Source organism: Camarhynchus parvulus, chromosome 19, assembly GCF_901933205.1.
Source record: "Camarhynchus parvulus chromosome 19, STF_HiC, whole genome shotgun sequence".
In the NCBI taxonomy this organism is placed as follows: Eukaryota; Metazoa; Chordata; class Aves; order Passeriformes; family Thraupidae; genus Camarhynchus; species Camarhynchus parvulus.
Genome location: NC_044589.1, coordinates 2,807,937 through 2,828,319, shown reverse-complemented (window position 1 = coordinate 2,828,319; position 20,383 = coordinate 2,807,937). Strand labels below are relative to the sequence as shown.

General features: G+C 49.1%; 1 protein-coding gene across 1 annotated transcript in view; it reads right to left on the bottom strand.

Annotated features, from left to right (window-relative positions):
• The window catches only part of AUTS2 (activator of transcription and developmental regulator AUTS2), a 793,219-nt gene that overhangs the window by 27,702 nt on the left and 745,134 nt on the right, over window positions 1–20,383 (bottom strand). The window contains exons 7-8 of the mRNA XM_030962942.1: window positions 240–565; window positions 60–196 (exon numbers count right to left, since the gene is read on the bottom strand). Of these exons, the coding sequence (XP_030818802.1) occupies window positions 60–196; window positions 240–565 (463 nt within the window). The remainder of the gene's footprint in view (window positions 1–59; window positions 197–239; window positions 566–20,383) is intronic.

The window sequence follows — 20,383 nt, the reverse complement described above, 5'->3', positions numbered from 1 at the left end:
TTTATCCAATTCCCCTCCAGGCTCAGCCCAGCATCCCAGACCCCTCTCTGTGCACCTACCTTAAGCTGTTGAGGCTCAAGCTGCTGCTGTTGTAGGCAGAGAGCGGCTGCGAGAGGCTCTGGGGATGGGGCTGCACGGCGGGCAGGGCGGGGTGCGCCGGGGGCAGCGGGCGACGCGTCCGCGGGCGTGGGGGCCGGCCGGGGCGGGCCGGAGGGCTGGCCGGAGTGCTGGCCACAGGGCTGAGCGCAGGGCTGGCCGGCAGGAGGGCGGCCGGGCTCCTCGGGGGCCGGGGGCACCGGCACGGCCGGGGCGGGCGCTGGGGCCGGAGCCTCGGGGCGTGAGGCGAGCGCGGGGCTGGGGCAGCGGCCCTCGGGAGGCGGCTCCAGCGGCGGCGGCGTCACCTGAGGACGGGGGTCTTTAGGCACCACAGGCTCAAGTATTGGGTCTTTGCTGCTGTCCTGGCTCTTCTCTTGGCTCCTTTCTAGTCCTGATATTTTGGGGACAGCTGGGCCCCTAGCACCAGAGTCGTCATTGTCAGCAAGTGCACCAACTCCCACCTCTTTATCTGCAACAACAAGAACAGAGAGAAAATGGTTAAACGTGACACAGACAGGGCAACCCAAAGCCACTGCCGGGCCACTCACACTCCGAGCGGGCAGCTCCATTTTGTCTCCATCAAGAACAATCCAGGCGAACGTGAAACTGAATCAAATCCACCTGCCCCAGTAACTGTCCTCAAAATAAAAGACGTGGCAGACCCTGTTTAGTGCTGCTGTTCTCCATCGTTGTTACTCATCATAATCCCTCACTGAGGGAAGAAGCTGAGGGAACTGACCCTCTGAGGGAGCCACCACCACAGGAGCTCCGTGCTTCTCACTGAATGGTTAACGTTGGAAAAGAACTTTGAGAGCACCAAGTTCAATCCCTCACCATGTTCACCACTAAATCATGTCCTCGAGTACCACATCCACATGTTTTTCGAACACTTCCAGGTTTGTTGACTGAACCACTGCCCTGGGCAGCTGTGCCAGTGCTGAGCCCCCTCTCCATGGGGAAATTCCTGCTGATGTCCCCCCTGAGGCTGCTCCTGTCCCTGTTCCCTGGAGCACAGCCCGACCCCCCCGGCTGTCCCCTCCTGGCAGGAGCTGTGCAGAGCCACAAGGGCCCCTGAGCCTCCTTTGCTCCAGGCTGAGCCCCTTCCCGGCTCCCTCAGCTGCTCCTGGGGCTCCAGACCCTTCCCCATGACAGAAGATCTGAACTTTAGAACACACACTAGCAGCAGCCCAGACTTTTTTGGTTTGGCTGATCATGGAGTGACTTACTTCTATTTCCCAACTCTTTAATAATAATGAATATAGTTATAATTTTAACATCTGTACATTGGAGTTTTGCTGACGAGTGCTCCACAGCAATTTCCCATTGGAACTGCTCTCCAAACCTTCTCCCAGTGTGGATGTGATCCATGGCACCCCCTGGAACAAATCCAGGGGAATGCTGCTGACCCAAGATTGGGAAAGGTGCTGCCTTGCAGGTGGGGGCTCAGGAACCCATTTAGGGCCATACTGCACAACAGTGGAACAGCTGACTCAAACCTTCAGCAACTACAGAAACACCACCCAAGGAAAGATGCAAGGTTTGAAGGGGACAAGCTTAGAATTTCAAAAGTGTCCAGTGTTCTAGAAAACCCTAAGATAAGACAATTTTAGTCCTCGTTCTGCCAGTTTTAACGGGTAAAATGACTAAATGCACAATGAAAGAACATCCATTCAGAGAAAATTGTTGACAGCTCCTTTGTGCAAACCCTGAATTAAAGGAGTGAAATTCAAAGGATGGGGAGTGAACTCTGCCCATGGCCTGGGCACATTTTGCCAACCATGACATCCCTGGAGGCAGCCTGGCAGCCATGTGTCACAAACATGGCATCATTTGTTTAATTTCATTAACAGATTAAAAATAAACCACACCAGGACTTGCTCACTAAGTGTTTTACAGGCCCAGTGCAAGGGTGAAAAGCCTGGTAAAGCAGAGGATTTTCACAGATTGTAGACAAGAGGTGGGGAAAAAGGGACAAATGGAGGCAAAGGGGAGGTAAAGAGGAGAAGAAGGAAGCAAGAAAGAGAGCTTATTTTATGAGGACCTTCTTTATTCACTCCTGGAATACCTGTAACAGGCAGAGGGACTCCTCCTTCAACTTGGATGGGATGATTATGAGGGGAAGAGTGGGACTCCAGAGGGATAAAAACAATTACTCTGCCATATGCCCAAGGTCTATCTCACTGCAATAAATTGCAGGTTCTAGGTAAAGGAAACTTTGCTTGCATTAACTCTTTGGATCAATCCTCTTTGATCAAACATTATTACAAGTTAGACTGTGATCCACACATATGTCAATGCAGGTCCTCCAGGAGGAGAGAATGAGCAACAGTTTTGTTCAGGAATAGGTGGATCCATGTTCCCAGTCCTTATGGCTGTAGGAGTTACATGTTTCTGGGTTTGTTGGGTTTTTTTACACAATGGCTGTTCCCAGTCCTTATGGCTGTAGGAGTTACAAGTTTTTGAGTTCATTTGGTTTTTTACACAATGGCTTTGAGGACTCAGGCTTGTCAGCAGCAATGCCCTACTACATGATTCTAGCAGGTGGTCTGGACACCCTGCAGAGGTGATACTTCCAAACCTAGAGGGAACACCTTGCTCTTAAGTGCATTCATTAAATCCTTTCCTTTAGCCTCTCTCATGTGTCACATTTATTCAGCACAGCTCAGTGCTGGGAACTGCTCCTCCTCCCCAGGAGAAAGGGCTGGGGATGCCCCTGTCTCCTGGGTGTTCCCTGCTGCTGCTCACACCCCCACTGCACAGCCCTGAGCGCCATCCCTGTGAGTCTGCCCTGGGGAGATGCTGCCTGCAGTAATATAAATGTTATTCCCAGTCTCCCAGCAGCCGTGCCCATGGGTTCTGCCTCTCCTGTGTGACACCAGTGCACCCACCCTGTGCCCCAGCCCAGCTGTGCAGGAGTCCCATAACACACAGCCCTGTCTGCTGATAACCACGAGGGATAAATCAGAACCAATTCTCCAGCCCACTGCATCTATTTGGGGAGTTGAAATCCCCCCTTGGTGATAAACACCACCAATCACAGGTTTCATGGGGAGGGCTCCAGTCCTCATCAACAGCACTTCAAGGTCACACAGACAAGATTGCTCTTTTCCTACCCTGACTGGCTCAGTGCAAAAACTCTGGGGGAAAAAACCCTTAATGTCACTATGACACTGACAACCCAACTTTCTGAGGTTGTTTATCATCAGAGGAATTCATCTCCACCCAACAGCTAAGCAAGCACCAAGCTAACTCCATTTGCTGGCTGTCTCTACACTCTGCTTTGGATAAACTAGAATTACTGCACTGGGATTCAGGAGAGCAGTGACTGTGATGTAACTTCCATGCTGACACAGGCTCCCCTTTTTCCAATGGGTTGATACTGCATCCACCAAAAGCCAGTCTTCCCCTAAAAAAGGAATAAAGCCAGAATTTGATGCTGAGGACTGAGAAACATTGGCATTTCCCAGACAGGAAATGCAGCTTTCACTGTCTTCCATTCCTGTGCCCTTTGATGTACCTTAAATCTCAAATTCCTCTGTTTTTCACTCAAACACACAGAACTCCAGCGCCCTCCACATGACCCTACTCTGTATGTGACTATCATCACACCAGGGAGCGGCCAAGGCCACCCTGGGGACACCTGTAGGTAACCCAGGTGACCCAGAGGGACTCTGCACCTGGGAGGTGCAGCAAACATTTCCCTCTGGAGACATGGATTTGTGTAATAAATACAGGCAATATGCAGCTTTCCATCCATCACTGTCTCTCTTCCTAACGTGCAAAGCGCTAAAATCTGACCCAAACTCTGTGTTCTGGCTCCTGTGGTGGTCCCAAAGAGGCCAAGGTCGGCCAGGGGTGGCCATTGGGAACATCACAGCCACAGGAACAGCCCAGCTGCTCTCCACTGATAAAAAGGCCCTGTTGGAACTGGCAGATGTGACATTCCCAGAGGATCATCAATGCAGAACCCCCTCATTGTGCCTGGCCAGGGTGTTTGCAGATGGGTCCAGGAGCACCAAAGAGCACAGGAGGCGCCAAGAGCCAGCACAGGGTGTGCCATGGCCACCCCCAGCCTGGCCAGTCCCAAGTGTCCTGGGCATCATCCCGGGCCTGGGGAATGAAACCCCCTCAGGGACACTGCTGCAGGACCATGTCAAACTCACAGTGGCCAAACTTTTATCCCAAACATAAAATCATCCAACTTTTCTGTGTCCAGGTGTGAGCCAGCCAGGTCTGGATGCCATCCAGAAATGAGGCTGTACCTCATCCTGTCACTCCTCCTCCTGCCTGCATCCAGATTCAGCCTCCACACCTGGCCTCGGGCAACTTCAGAGATCAACTCAGAACCAGCACTAAATTTTCCACTTTCTTCAGAGGAAAGTTTAGGATTAAGTTCAAAGTTCTTACTGCACAAGTGGGAAAATTATAAGAGTTTTCAGTGTTCTGCAGCATTATATTTGGGACTGAGCATTCAGCCTACCAAAGAAATATTTTATCCCACCATTAGTATTAATTTTCTTTCACTGCTTTGGTAAGTTGAACTCTTGACACACTGTATCTGCCTAACTCAATTTTTCTCCAAACTTCTTAATGCAAGATAAAAACCCAGATCTTTCAAACCCATTTTCTCCAGCTTTACCATGGATAAGTGAGGAGTTGGTACAAACTGTCACAACCCATACAAACCCCTAGGACATCTCTGGAGTCCTGGAATGTATCTACCCCACAGCCCACCAGCTCTTTACAAGCACTTTACAAAGCTTGAAATAATTAATGAGATTGCAGCCCTGATTGTCCATTTCATATTGATGAGACGTTGGTCAGTGCAGTATCTGCATGGGGAAGGCAGGTGCCAGGAGCTGTTCCTGCCAGAGGGAGGAGGCTGTGGCTGCAGCAGCCAACACACATCAAACAGGCCCCAGAGCAGCTCAGCTGTTGTACTGGATACACATAATTTGCTAAAAACAATTTCTCATTTTTAGCACACAGTCATCTTTCATCCTAATTTCCAAGGACACTAACAAAACATTTGATTATGCAAATGAAGAACATGCCTTCGAAAGCACAGCTCCTTGCAGCTCTGTCATCTGCTGATAGCAATTACTCCACAGTGAGCAGGTATTTAGCACAAGTGAACAGCAAGGCTGGTGACACACTTTGTACTTAATTATAAAACAGAGAAGAAAATCATTCAGGACAAAAGATTTTGCTGCCTCCTGTTAAAAATGTTTATCCTCTGCACTGAAAGGGATTTAATTGTCAACAGTGAAGTTGCAGATCAATGAAAAGAAGCACTTAGTGGGATTGCACAAGATGCTGACAATTCTTCAGTCATTGAGCTGCTTCTGGCCTTGATTTGAGAGTGCAGAGTTCTCCAGTGCTGCACATTAAACCATTTATTTCATCCAGCTGTTAAAGAGAACACTCTCCATAAATGTAACTCCTATAACTGTACACTGGGATCATATCACAGCACTTATTTCATTTTTTTAAAAGGACCTCTTGATTTAGTACAAAGGAATGGGGTAAAGCTTTCTAGAGGGAAGGAAAGGGAATATCCAAACACCTGTCTGTCAGGAATCCTGGTACTTTAGTAAATAGGAAGGAGTTGCAGACAGGTGTAACACGCTCACAGACCCTGCAAGAACTCAGTCCTGCTTCAACGCACACAGCCAAAGGTTTATTTCCAATAAAATCTCTTGACTTCCTAACCCATCCAGCTGGGAATCAATAAATGACATTATTAACTACACAGCCCCAAAGTATTCCACAGCCAGGTCCTGAGGGATGACTGAAGTCCAAAGGGACTGGAAAACTTCCCAGGTGGGAAGTGATGCTGACAAAGTCACTGGGGAGTATTCTTTACTCATAATGGGTTTGTGATCAAAGAGTTTCACCTTCCTGTTTCAATTCTTCATTTTAATCAAAGACACTCAGGTTTTGTCATGGCAATCCTTCTAAAACACACCCAGACACAGAAGGCCCTTGTGAGGCCAGGCTGTGCTTTCCACCTCTCCAGCACTAGCACAGGGCTTTTCCCAAACTGCTGCACAAACCTTGGAGCCAGGATACAAATCCCACCTGCCCAACCATGAGCTCTGCTCCTGATCTCTGCTCAAAGCTGCCTTACACCCAAACACCTGGGAGTTTCTGCCAGGATTCTCTGGAACTGTGGCAAAAAACCAGGGGCTTTTTATGCACCTAAATCTCAAGAGTTATAGAATCCCAGAATGGGTTGAGTTGGAAGGGACCTTAAAGCCCATCCAGAGCCCCCCTGCCATGGCAGGGACACCTCCCACTGTCCCAGGCTGCTCCCAGCCCTGCCCAGCCTGGCCTTGGACAGTGCCAGGGATCCAGGGGCAGCCCCAGCTGCTCTGGGCACCCTGTGCCAGGGCCTGCCCACCCTCACAGGGTGGAATTTCTCCCCAGTATCCCATCCATCCCTGCCCCCTGGCAGTGGGAAGCCACTCCCTGTGTCCTAACTCTCCATCTCTTTCTCTAAAGCCCCTCTCTGCCTTCCTCTCTCCTCTTCTGGCTGTCACAAGAACACCCTGTGACCCCTCATGGGCAGAGCAGCAGGGTGGGAGTGCACTTCAAACCTGCCCAGAGTAAATGAGGTGACAATACAAGACAATAATCAATTAAAACCAGAAAACACTGCAAGGCTGGATCATTTTCTCCAATTATCAATAGGAACGTCACCTCAGCACAGGGTTAACCTCATCAGAGGACAAGGAGAGGAAAATATCTTGAGTTTATCAATAGCCTCTCCTACTTATTGATTTGCCTTGGCTACAGGTCCACAATATTCCCTGAAATGCCCATGACATCTGCTCATCCCACTTGTGTGTGACAGGATTACTTGAATGAGCTTGAACAAAACCAGCTTTCAAAAGCAGCCTGAAAGGTATAACCCTGTGAACACTGATCAAATGTAACCTGACAGCTCAGCTGAATACACCAAGGACCACAAGGATGTGTGTGATATGTTTATACAGCAAAATAACACATCTATTCCCCCTGAGAGGTGTCACACCCCCAGCTCACCAGCCACACAGCCCTGGCTCCTCTGTGAATTTGTTCTTTCCAGCCAAAGAATTCCTGATTTTAAAGGCATGATGCCAATATAAACAGAGAGCTTAAAAACACTTGCTAACACTAAGATGGAGCTCAGCACGACCATGAGAATCCCCATTTTCAATTACAACTATTTCAGCTCAAGGAAACTTTGCTGAGCTTCCACATCCCAGCTCCCCCATCAGGGTCACTTTACACTGTTCTCATGCTTGGCACTACTTTCCTTGAATTTCCAATGCTGCAGAGAAAAAGATTCATGTTAGAGAATTAGGGTTGATGTTAGAGAATTACAGAGTTGTTAAGGTTGGAAAAGCTCTCTTAAGATCATTGAGTCCAACCCTGCCGAGGCCACCACTAACCCATGTCCCCACATGCCAGATCTGGATACCTTTGAACTCCCTCCAGGGCTGGTGACTCCACTGCTGCCCTGGGCAGCTGTGCCAGGGCTCACCCAACCCTCTGCTCCAACTGCCCAGACAGGATTCTTCTGGTCTGGGTTGTACCAACAAGTGCAGAAATGAGATTTTATTGTTTCTGGTCAACTAATTGTCACATTAAATGTGTTAATTATATGTGTCCAGTAACACCCAGCTCTTTGCAAATTGTCTGAAAGCAAAATTCAAGCAAAGGTACAAAGTCAGTGTGATGGTCCTTGAGAGCCACTCTTCACTCCTGAGGCAGGCATCTTCAGGGAAGCTCCACCTGAGGTGTTTGACTCCAGAGTTGTGGATCCTCTGTGCCCTGCCCACACAGATCACTAAAAACACCCTGTCAAAGTGCCCTTGCACATCACCACGAGCAGGGCTCACCTTCAGGACACACCAGCTGACCTGTCCAGAGTGAACACAGCAGTGCAGCAGGGCAGGGTGGTTTTGCTATGAAGGAGGAGCTGTCTGGGAGGCTGAGGACATCCTAAACACAGCAGCAGGAACGAGCACTGTCCTCACAGCCAACACAGCACCTCCAGCTCAGTTCAGCCCAGAGCCTCACTCATAACCTGAATATCCACAATAAATGGCAAGCAATGAAGATTAAAGTCAGATGTGCCCCACACTGTCCCTGGGATGTGGTTAATGAGCTGGCAGGACACAGGACTGGCACAGCAGTGTCCCACATGCAAGAGGACACCAACATCAGGGTGTGATGTCTGAGGCTGAGGATGGCCCCAAACGTGGGGATTTTCAATGCAAACTGGAATCATTAGCCTGCGTATGATTCATAATAGCATTTGAAAAATGTCCTGTGCTCCTCACTTTAATTTTGATTCATGTTGTGCCTTGCTGCTGAGGCTAATTATTATCCAGCAATGGTGAATCCAAAGCCTCCAGCCTCACGAGCAGGACTGTGTGGTGTTGCCTCCATGTGACAGGGAACTCTAATTCTAAAAGGATTAAAAGTTTACCAGCACAGCCATGTAAAGCAGAAAATGAATTGTTCACTCTTCTCATCTCTGTTTGGAAATTAGATTACAGGCTCCAAGTGAGCTGAAATACAGAATGAGGCAAATCTTTGTGATTAGCTCACAGGTGGCCAGTGAGCCTTTCTGTGCCTCAAAGGCTGGCAGATTCCCATTAGCTGCAATAATAAAAGAATGTGTACTTATCCCTCAGCCCAAACCCTGCCCTGTGCCAGCACAGCTACCTGCTGTGCTAATCCTCAGAGCCAATAGCACCACCCTCAGCTGGGAGCTCTGGAGTTTGCTCAGCTGTCAGCTGGGACATCTGGGGTGTGTGGCTCACCCCTGCCCAGCCATGGGGCCCCACTGCACCCTCAGCACTGGGAAGGAACTGGGGTGCTCACCCTGCCAACCCCACGCTGGCAGCAGCTGCTTCCCAGCACTGAGAGCAAAGGCTCTTTATAAACAATTTGTACCATTCACCAGCCCTGCTTCACCTTCCTGTTCTCTCTGCAGAAGGCACCCATGGGTGTCAGTACAGCAAACCCACCACATTTTAGCAGAAATGAGGAATCAGAGCTCACAAGAGGTGCAGAGCACCAGTGGTCCATTCCATCTCGGATTTGCTCCTCACTCCTGCCAGCTGCAGATGCAGTGGGACAACAGGAACCTCTCACTCAGCGCCAGCCCACACACAAGGAAACCTCTCCAAGCCCTCCCACCACGAGGCTGGTTCACATGAGGAACCTTGAGGGCTTCTTCCTCTGGCAAACTGATATCCCATCTGGCAGAACTGTGATAACTTTTTTATTATTTCTGTAAACATCTAATAATCCTCTGAACCCTCCTAAGCTCTCTACCTTAACATCACCTTCCACCAGGGAGCTCTACAACTCAACTTACAATTTCCTTTTCTTCCTTTTATAGAATCACTGAACCATTAAAGTTGGAAAAGGCCTCCAGAGATCATCAAGTCCAAACTCTGACCCCCATGCACACTAAAGCACACCACAAAGTGCTGCATCCTCTTGTCTTTTGAGCCCTTCCAGGGATGGGGCCTCCACCACTGCCCTGGGCAGCCTCTGCCAGTGTTTAACCACTCTTCCAGTGAATAAATTTTTTCCTAACATCCAAACTGAACCTTCTTTGGAATGTGTGAGGCAGGGAAATGAGAACCCATCTCCTTATTCCCACACTACAAATTTGCCAGAATATTTCAATTTAACTTAATAAAATTTCTTTTACATGAAAAATTTAAAAAAACCTGTTGAACAGTGGTGCTGTGGATCAGTGCTTAAGGCCCCAACCCTTGGCCCTGCCCTGCCCTGATGTGAGGCTGTTTTATAAGCTATTCTGGGCAAACAGCTGGAATTTAAAGTAACCTCCTCCCTCTTCATTCCCCTTTTTCTAAAAGCACCCTTTGCCTGACCTGGCAAAGCTTACTTCCAACAGAGCTGCTGCTGGAAGGAATGCCTGGAGAGCTGCTGTCCTCATCCTACACAGCAGCACCCACTGCAGGTCCTAAAGCACCACGGCTCAGGGTCAGACCTCCCTCAAGTTATGCACATATTTAACTGGATGTGAAGAGAGTCACCTCCTGATTCGGCAGCAGCTGATTGTTTGATCTGGGGATTAATGTGACACTGACACCTGGGCTCAGAGGCAGTGGCACTGCCAGGCCTTGGGGATGGGCCTGCTCGGGATCTTCCAGTCAGGGCATCAAAGGTGCCCCCAAACCTCCCTGCTGGCTGCTGCTGCAGCCCCTGGCAGCCAGACTGGGGCACTGAGTGTCCTGCAGCTGGGGGTGGTGGTGAACACTCTCCCCAGTCCAGGACGGCACATTGTGCCAGCTGTGTGCCAGAACCCCAGGCAGGGCCAGGCCCAGGGGGTCCCTGGTGGCACCTCCCTGCTCAGGCAGGGCCATCCCAGAGCACAGGGCACAGCACTGTGTGCACAGGGCTCTGCAGTATCCCCGCTGAGGGACACTCCAGCCCCTCCCTGGGCAGCCTGCTCAGGGCTGGGCACTGCCCAGGGCAGAAGTTGTGCCTCCTGGGCAGGGGCAGTGCTGGGCTCAGGCCCTGCCCGTGGCTCTGGTGCCACTGCTGGGCCTGGAGCAGAGCCTGGGCCCTGCTCTGCCCCTCCCTGCACACAGGGACACCCAGGCCTGAGGGCCCCTCTCAGCTGGGGCTCCTCTCCAGCCTGAGCAGCCCCAGCTCCCTCAGCCTTTCCAGCAAGGAATGAGCAGCCTGAAGGCTGCAAAACTGCCCACCAGGAATTCCCACTGTGTCTGGGTGACTGGTGTGGAGAGGGAAAGAGAAAATCTCCCAGCCATTCCACAGCCCCTCCTCTGGTTCTGTGTTTTGCAGAGTTGGCCTGGAATGCAATATCCCAACCTCTCCCACCCAGCACAGGTAACCTGTCAAGAGAGATTTTATTGCTCAACTTTCATTTTCACCTCAACAGCTGAACAACTCACATTTCATTTTATTTTTCCCCTCTCTGTTGGTCCTCTCCTAGACCTTTCCTCAGGGCACACATCCCTCCATTGGAGCACTGCAGCGTGTGCTGAGCTCCCAGGCCCAGCAGGGCACAGAGGGGGGATTGCAGAGCTAGAGCAAAGGGAGCTGCTTCTGTCCCCCCACACTGCCAGGGACAGCCTGACTCCTTTTCCAGGGATACAGCACACTGGCTCACAGAACCATGGAATGGTTTGGGTTGGAAGGGACATTAAAGTCATTCCATTCCATCCCCTGCCATGGCAGGGACACCTCCCACTGTCCCAGGTGCTCCCAGCCCTGTCCAGCCTGGCCTTGGGCACTGCCAGGGATCCAGGGGCAGCCCCAGCTGCTCTGGGCACCCTGTGCCAGGGCCTGCCCACCCTCCCAGGGAACAATTCCTGCCCAATATCCCACCTAAACCTACTCTCTTTCAGCTTAAATGTAAAAAGGCATTTCTGTAATGGTTTCTAAGAAGCAGAGGCAGGAGGAGACATCTAATCCAGACATCCTAAAATCCATGGGGCTGCAGGTGGCAGTGTCCAACACAAAGTTCAATCCCTTATAAATTATGCATAACCCCCACCTGTGGCATGAAATCACCATCTTGGAGTGAGGGGAGCCTTGACAAATAACATTTATTTAAGTTTAAGAAAAATACTTCAGAATTGGGAAAAAAACTGCAGACACTTTCAGTTTTATAGTATTTTCAATTCTTTTCACAAAGGGAGGTAAAACTAAACCCAAGCGTTTACTGGGTGCTTGAAGACCAAATCAAGCACATATGATGTTTCAACAGCAGCCCAGTGAAATAATCAATAACCTCCAATTCCACTTATTGACTTTTGCACACCCTTGCAGGCATGAAACTCCAGATGAAGGCACTAGAATCACCAGATTGTTCAATTTGCTCTTGCTCAGATATTTCACACTGACATTTTTATGACAGTGTGTGGAAGCTTCTTTGAGAGAAGCTCTTGAAAGCCAGAGTGGACTTCAGCTCCTCAAATTCCCTCTTTTGCTTCATTTTGGGATCCAGAGCTGCTTTATGCATAATGGAAATATGAAATATTTCCCTCTCTCTATTTTGTCCTCTCTTACAGCTTGAGGGAACTTCGAAGAAAGACACCTTCTGTTTAATCATGCCAGAATTACAGATTACACATCTATAACCTGCATTACCATGGGGAAGAAGTGCCTTTGTGTGCCCCCCACACCTCCCTGCAGTGTGGGACTGGCTTCCCTGACACCCATCTTGTCTTTTTACGAGACTGCTTCAATAATATAATTCTGCACTCTCTAACAGCCACAAAAACAACTTGTTTGGACCACTGTGAACCAGCAGGAGCTCATTAAGTCCCAGAGAATGTTTGCAGCTATTTTGGCACGGGTGTGATTTGTTATGACATGGGAAAGCTGCACTATTTCACCAGGTTTAATAGGCAATAGATATGCCCAAGCACATCCTTCTTGCACGGCTACAAGGAGCTTTTAGCAATAACCCTCGAGGATGTGTTGGGCAAACTCATCTTGCAACATCTTCACATATAGAGAGAAAATGATGTGAACTATGGAAAATCACCATGATTCAGGGACAGTGCACTAGACTAGAAGATTAAAGTTCTGCTCCAGCTCCCTCAGGATGCAGTTAGGTCAGTGCTTGGCCCTGTTTCCTTTTCCAGGATTTAGATTATGAGCTTTCCAGGGCAGGGGCTGGTGTAAAACAAGAATCAACTCTTGCTTAAGGCCTCTCTGTATTCGTTTCATGAGAATAACAATAAGGATTTTTAAAAAAGGTCAAATTCAAGCTTGGCAGAATGCCTCACTGTGGTTCAAAGAAAGCATTTGAGTAAGTAAATGTAAGATAAAATAATTTATTTCCTTGCACTACTCCCTGTTGTGTTTGAGATGTTTGAGAAGCACCTCGCTGGGATTTTTCCCTTTCCTATGAAGCTGACAGCCATGAGCATTCAATAATCATGTCCTGAGCTCATGTACCTGGTTTGCCATGGGGCCCTGACAACCACTGATACATCAAATCATGTATAATCCTTCCACAAGGTGCAGGAGGCTGAAACTGTACTGATCTCCAGTGCAACAAAGCAAATACACAGAAAATCAACACAAATACACAGAAAATCAATGTAAATACACAAAAATCAATATAAATACACAGAAAATCAATACAAATACACAAAAATCAATATAAATACACAGAAAATACACAGAAAATCATGTGGGCCCATAAGAAACTATTGTGGCTCCATTCAACAGATCAACCCAGTGTGAGACACATTTATCCCACAGGTGTGTGCACATACTTGCACACTTGTGCACAGGTACACACATACACACCTGTGGCCACTGCCCCTGTGGGGAGGATTCATTTTAATTATCATCAAGACAAGGCTGTCAAATTGATTCTGGGGGAAGGAGGGAGGGCAGCACAAGCAAATGGTTCAGGTTGCAGGTCAGGACCCACACTTGCTCCTCACCCTCCATGTCTGGAGGGATCCAACCCCTCCTGCTCCCGGGAGATGCCAAGCCTGACATTTGTGTTGGAAGCTCTCCAGCACTCACTTCCAGCTTCCTAAAGTTTGTTTCTGAGTAGAAGGGGGAAAGAAAATTCCTGTTTAACGTTCATCAGCTACCACCAGTTTTACTGGAAACTGCTGAAAACGTTTAACAGCTCATCCTTGGGAGGGGTGTGCTGGTGCCACCATGAACACATGAAGTGTTTTCTTCAAGTTGCTCTTCTTCAAGCAAGGCTGAAGAATGAACTCTAGACACAAAGTGAGTTTAGAGATACACAGAAGGGTTTAGGAGACACAAAACTCTGTGGCCCAGGAAATAAGTACAGGAGGAGATCACAGAATCCCAGAATGGTTTGGGTTGGAAGGGACCCTAAAGCCCATCCAGTGCCACCCCTGCCATGGCAGGGACACCTCCCACTGTCCCAGGTGCTCCCAGCCCTGTCCAGCCTGGCCTTGGGCGCTGCCAGGGATCCAGGGGCAGCCCAACTGCTCTGGGCACCCTGTGCCAGGGCCTGCCCACCCTCACCAGGGAACAATTCCCAATATCCCATCCAGCCCTGCCCTCTGGCACCGGGAGCCATTCCCTGTGTCCTGTCCCTCCATCCCTTGTCCCCAGTCCCTCTCCAGCTCTCCTGTGAGAAAGGACTCTGACATCCAGCCTGGCTCCCTGTCAGGAAGGACTCTCCTGGCATTGCTCAGCTTTGGGGACTCACAAGTGACCCCAGCAAAGCCCAGTGTGTGCCCCCTCCTCTCCCACAGGACTCCATCCATTCCCTCCCTTCTTGCTTAAGGACAGAACAGCCCTATGGCCATTTCACATCTCATTCTTGGACTCACAATCCCTCTCTTATCTCCTCCCAGCTCCACACACCATCAGGCTGGAGCTCCTTTTCCACAGAGGTTTTTTCCCTGGTGCCACCATGGCACAAACCTGCTCAGCAGGAGAATTTACCACCTAATCCCCCTCCTTCACAAGGACCAGATTAGTTCTAAATTAAACACTCTTGTTCCTTAAATTTCTTCCTTGTCACGATGCCATGGTAAGGTCTTAATCCTACAAAGAGCCTGAGGACATCCTGATGCCTCCCCATGAAGACAGAAAGGGCCTACAATGCCAAGATAAATCTGGGGTGTTAAAATAATGCCCAGCCTGGGGGTGTGCTGCAGCAGGGCCAGTGGCTGCAGCTGGGATTTGCTGAGTGACATCCCCTACTCTAGAAGGACTTGTGACACACTTGTGCAAGTTACCAGCTGCAGAGAAATCAGCTCAGCTTGTGATTTAGCCACAGGAGCCCAGGGTAATGAATCCACCCACACTGACCGTGCTGGGGCCTCTGCAGCAGCCTGAGGCCACCAGAGACAGCTCCACAGAGGGGAGAGATGGAGCAAACACCTCTCATCCCAAGCCATGGCCTCTGCAAGTGGCAGCCAAGCGTGCAGGTGTTGCCCAGTGTGCTGGCTGGAGAGGTGATGGCTCCTCTCAGGTGTGACTCTGGTCTGGCACACCAGGAGCTGCCTGCAGCCCAGCTCCCCCTCCTCTCCAGGCTGCCAGGATTAGAGTTTCTCTCACCAAACACAAAGTAAAAATCTCCCTCAGCTTGAATAAAACAGCAAAGTGCTGCTCCCAGCCAAAGACCAGAGCACATTTATGATGCAGCTGATCCTCTTTTCACCCACAAGCCTGGAGAGATCACAGGCCCTTTGCTGGACCCTGGTAAAACCCCCAGTGGCACATCCAGCCTGGTTCACCTCTCCTCTGCTCCACACAGCCAGGAACACTGCAAGGCTCTTGACTCCTGTCCAAGTCCCTGTGGCCAGCCCAGCCCTGCACAGACCCATCCCTGGGTCACAGGGAGCAGCAGGATCTGCTGCAGGAGGGAGGACACGTCACCCCCTGCACACAAACCCTCTCTGTATCACCCAAAGACAGCTCAAAGCAAAACCAGGCTAAATATCAGTGCATGACATCAAGCACTGGCTTCTCTAATTTTGTATTTTTAAGATCAGATAAAAAAGGAAAGGAAGATTTTCCCCTGAATGTCTCTTTAAAGATTTTCCAACAGCTTACACACAAAGCATTTAGACACTTTAATTTCCACTCCAATATGAATACTCTAACCCCAAATGAAACTTATTAAAAATTAAATTCTTATATTAAGTTTAAGATGTGTCTCTTTTCTCCCCAGGTCCCATTAAACACTCTCCCTACACACAGTTTAGAAGACAGAAGAGATCCTAGAGAATATTTACAAAGAGAACAAAACCCCCTGAGGGTTTTTATGTTACTACAACATTAATCTATTTTAATCACACAACAGATTAAAAACAAACAACATTAAATGGTTCTGCAAAGTACAGACCAAAAGCCTAGCTTTGTTGCACAAAAAAAACCTCAGAAGAAAAAAATAAAGTGCTTGGAAATAGGGTTATTATGGTGTTCCACAGAGACAGAGCGCAGCAAAATCAAGACTGGGCCACAGAGCTGTGCATGGGGAGAAGATCAGAGAACCATAGAGTGGGTTGGGTTGGAAGGGATCTCAAAGCCCATCCAGTGCCACCCCTGCCATGGCAGGGACACCTCCCACTGTCCCAGGCTGCTCCAAGCGCTGTCCAGCCTGGCCTTGGGCACTGCCAGGGATCCAGGGGCAGCCCCAGCTGCTCTGGGCACCCACTCTGTGATTACTCCAGCAGGTATTTCTGGCATTAATCTTGGTCCCTCTGATGTCCTCACCATTTTCTCCAAGGCAATCCCAGCCCTGTTCTCACACCGTGCCCTGCCCAGGTGTGAGCATCCCCTGGGCACCCCCAAACCCTGATTTCAGCTGCTTTTAGGGGATGGAGCCCAAGGAGCACAGGCTGCTCCTAAGAGCTTGAGCAGCTGCTCTGAACAGCTCTGGAATCCCAGGCTCTGAGCTTTTATTCAGCCTTTAATTATTTACATCTATTTGGACAGTTTTGATGCAGTGAACTAAAATATCTATAGAGCTGTCCACAGGTCACTGCCCTGAACCATCCCAGTGCATTTAGAGCTGGGGCTGTGCATGGACAGTTCACTCTCCCTGGTGCTAACACAGAACCTCCTCTGCTGCTGCTGGGGCTGTCAGTGGCCTGGACATCTCACCTGATGCTCAGGGCTGGTTTTTCTCATCTTGAATAACCCAGATAATTGTGCTTTTGTAATTGAGTTTGTCATCTCCCTGCCCACAGACTCCTGATGAGGAACAGCAGCATTCTCTGGGACCTTGCTGCATCCCAGGTCAGATCCATACAGCCAAATCTTTCTAACAGCTACAAGCCAATGTGCTCCAGCACAATTTTATAACCACCTTTGCCCAGAAGACATTGGATGGGAGCAGTTATGCTGGAGCCCAAAATTACCTAAAGAAACCACAAAGGAAAAAAGAATTGCTGTTGTTTAAAGGCAAGGAGCTGCTAAGATTCCCTGAAACAAGTGGAAGCATTTCACAGGGATGCTCTGATAACACAGGGTGCTCCAGGCAGCCCTTTTATCTCAACCCTGCCAACTCAGCTGCCAAAGCATCCAAAACCTTCAAGGGAATGATTTGTGTAGTTACTCCAGATTTACCAGGAGATAGAGCTCACACTGAACATCAGTGGGAGCAGCTGCAGTTGTTCCTGGCAGCATCACTGTGGGTGTGGAGGGGCAAGGTGCAGGGGGTTCTGCACAACACTCCTATGAAAATCTTCCTCTATGTTTATTCAGTAGACTTACTCCCAACGTGGTGCAATCCCTGACAGGATTTGATTACTTCATCCCAATATTCTTTCTTCCCCAAGCAGCTGCTGCAATGGATAATCCCCCATTCACCATGGGGGACACAGGGGAGGGATGAGCAGTCCCTGCCCCTGGCTGCACTTTGAGGGGGCTCTGCAGGCTGGGAGCAGGGAGGGAGGGCTGCTGAGCCCTGGCAGGGAGCACTGCAATCCTGCTGCCCGGCTGGGATCAGGGGAGATGCACCTCCCTCCCTCTCCAGGACCAAGCACTGACACACAGCCCAGGAAAACACTCCCAAAGCCTGTCAGAGCATGTGCAGCACCCAGAGATTCCCATCAGGGCTGGAAATGTTTTCATACCAGAGACATGGAGTGTCTGCTTCTGTCACCCCCTGGGTGACACTGCTGAGAGATCCCAGGAGTCACCAGGGCTTGGGCGAAGGAACAGACCAGTTGTGGCCACAGCAGCAACACAGGCACGGTCCCAGACAGGGACACAGGGACAGGACACAGAGGATGACACAAGGACTTCACTTAACTAATGGCAAATGTGCACAAGGTGTAAATCTCTGCCTAGGTGAGATCACAGCATCCCAGATGGTTTGGGTTGGAAGGGACCTCAAAGACCATCTTATCCCAACCTGCCATGGCAGGGACACCTCCCACTGTCCCAGGCTGCTCCAAGCCCTGTCCAGCCTGGCCTTGGGCACTGCCAGGGCTCCAGGAGCTGCCACAGCTGCTCTGGGCACCCTGTGCCAGGGCCTGCCCACCCTCACAGGGAACAATTTATTCCTATATCCAACCTAAACCCATTCTCTGTCCATTTGAAGCCATTTCCCTTTGTCCTTGTAAATAAACTCTCTCCATCTTTCTTGTTGGCTCCCTTCAGACACCAGAAGGTCACAATGAGATCCTTCACTGCTCTTACAGCGTGACAGAACTCTGTAGTGTTTTCAGTCTCAAGTGTAAAACCTACCACAAGTCAATGCCCCCTCTTAGGAACCTGCTTCAAAAACCAGAGGATGTACATTCAGGGCTTTCTTTATTTGCATTGCAGTTTTTAGCCTCATGAAAGGGAATGCCTTTCACATAATGGTATTACTTAAAGATCTAAGATAACAACAAAAAAAAAGATGATGAGACTTCAGATAAAATCATGAAAGGCAGTAATGCTGCATCTTATTACCACTCCATGGTAATTCAGCTTCTCTTAGTAGTGGTAAGGGCCTCTCTAAGAGCAGACAAGAGCTGCTGTTGAGCTCTGCTAATGATGCAGGAGATGGAACCGTGAGGCAGCAGCTCCTTCCAGGGCCACACACTTGGCAAGGTAACATTATCTCTGCATTTTACAGGTTTTCACAGCAAAAAATCACTCTTCCAAACCATATGCAATAATATTGTGAATGAACTTTAATCTGCTTAAGTAACCATCAGCTCACAAAAGGAAGAGATGAAGTAGCTGTGCCCTGGTGGATGGATGGTGTAAATGTGTGTCAGTGCCACCATCAGGAGCTGAATCTCTGCAGGGTTTTTTCATTCACCTGTTTGAAACTGCAGAGGCACCATACCCACACCTGGATTTGAACCAGCTGCTGCAGCTAGGAGACATCAGCTTTAAAAATACCAGGAGGTACTTAAGGATAACAAATGCTCAGCTCTGTGTTTATCCAAGCTCCTGGCACACCACTTTTGAGTCACAGAATCACAGAATCACTAAGGGTGGAAAACACCTCTAAGATCATTGAGTCCATTAGAAATGACTTTAAAACATCCCCTCTCACACAGCACAGTGTGAGGACAGGGTCCACTTCCCATCCTGACCCTTCACCATTCCAAATGTTCAAGTACCCACCCAAAGTGCAGCTTCAAAGGATCCCCAACACCAGGTGGGAGTGAGTGTGGATTGAATACTGACTTGGAAGGAAAAGCACCACTGTCTGCAGCAGCAACACAGCAGTGCTGTGAGATCTCAGCACTCTCACAGTCAAAGGGCTCGGGGGAAAGTGTGAAGAAAGTTTTTAATCTTCCTATTCCCAAAGTAATCCTGGGTATCCATTCCAGAACCCCAATTTTGGATATCAGGAATGACAACAGAGCAGCTCATTGAAGCAAAAGTTATTCAGGGAGGAATATTTCACCCAAATAAGTGCAATGATCATTGGTTGCAATATCTGACACACAAGAAACACAGCAAAGAAAAAGAGAGTAAGGAAAACATACTTTCTTCACTTGTGCTGTTTTCTTGAAATTTAATTTTCAAGAGATTTTTGTGCCAGCCTTTTCCCACACAGTTTGCAGTCAGGCATCATTAAGTCTGGGAGTTGGGGCTGGGCTACCATGTACAGCCTCCTCTTTACTAAACAATTCCTGTCCCACACTAAAAGAATAAAATTACTCCTACTAAATGGATTTCACTTTTTTTAAAAACAGAAGAACATGCTGTCTTCTAGACTTTAAATTCCAATACGGCCAACTAAATTAAAACAAAGTACACACTACCAAATGTTCTCACTAATAAGACTAAAATCACTCAAGAAACTGAACATCAGTTGATCTTCCAGCTAAGAATATCACATAAAGAAGACAAGAGGATCTTGTCAGTAATCTTAAAATGAAGACTGGTAAGGCAAAAAAAGCCCTCACAGCAGCTTGTGCTCCATTAATGCTCTGGTTGGTGGTTAACACCCCCAGCACCAAGGGGTGCTCCCTGACACAGGGCCACAGCATTTTTCCAAAATCATCCCCAGGAAGGGTTATATTAACACAGCATCACTGTCAGGCTAAAAAAGTCCTTTCAGCTACTAAACCCCTTTCTGAAAGAGGTGGCCTCGTATCTGGGCACCAGCCCCTGCCTCTGCTGGGTTGTTGCCAAAACAGAGGAGTGGAGCTCTGAGTGCTGCCCAATCCCTTCTGGCTGGACACCCCAGGCTGTCACTGCTGCTCTGGGATCAGGCTGGCTCCATCCTCATCCCATCCCATTATCCCATCCCACCCCCATTATCCCATCCCATTATCCCATCCCCATCCCATTATCCCATCCCACCCCCATT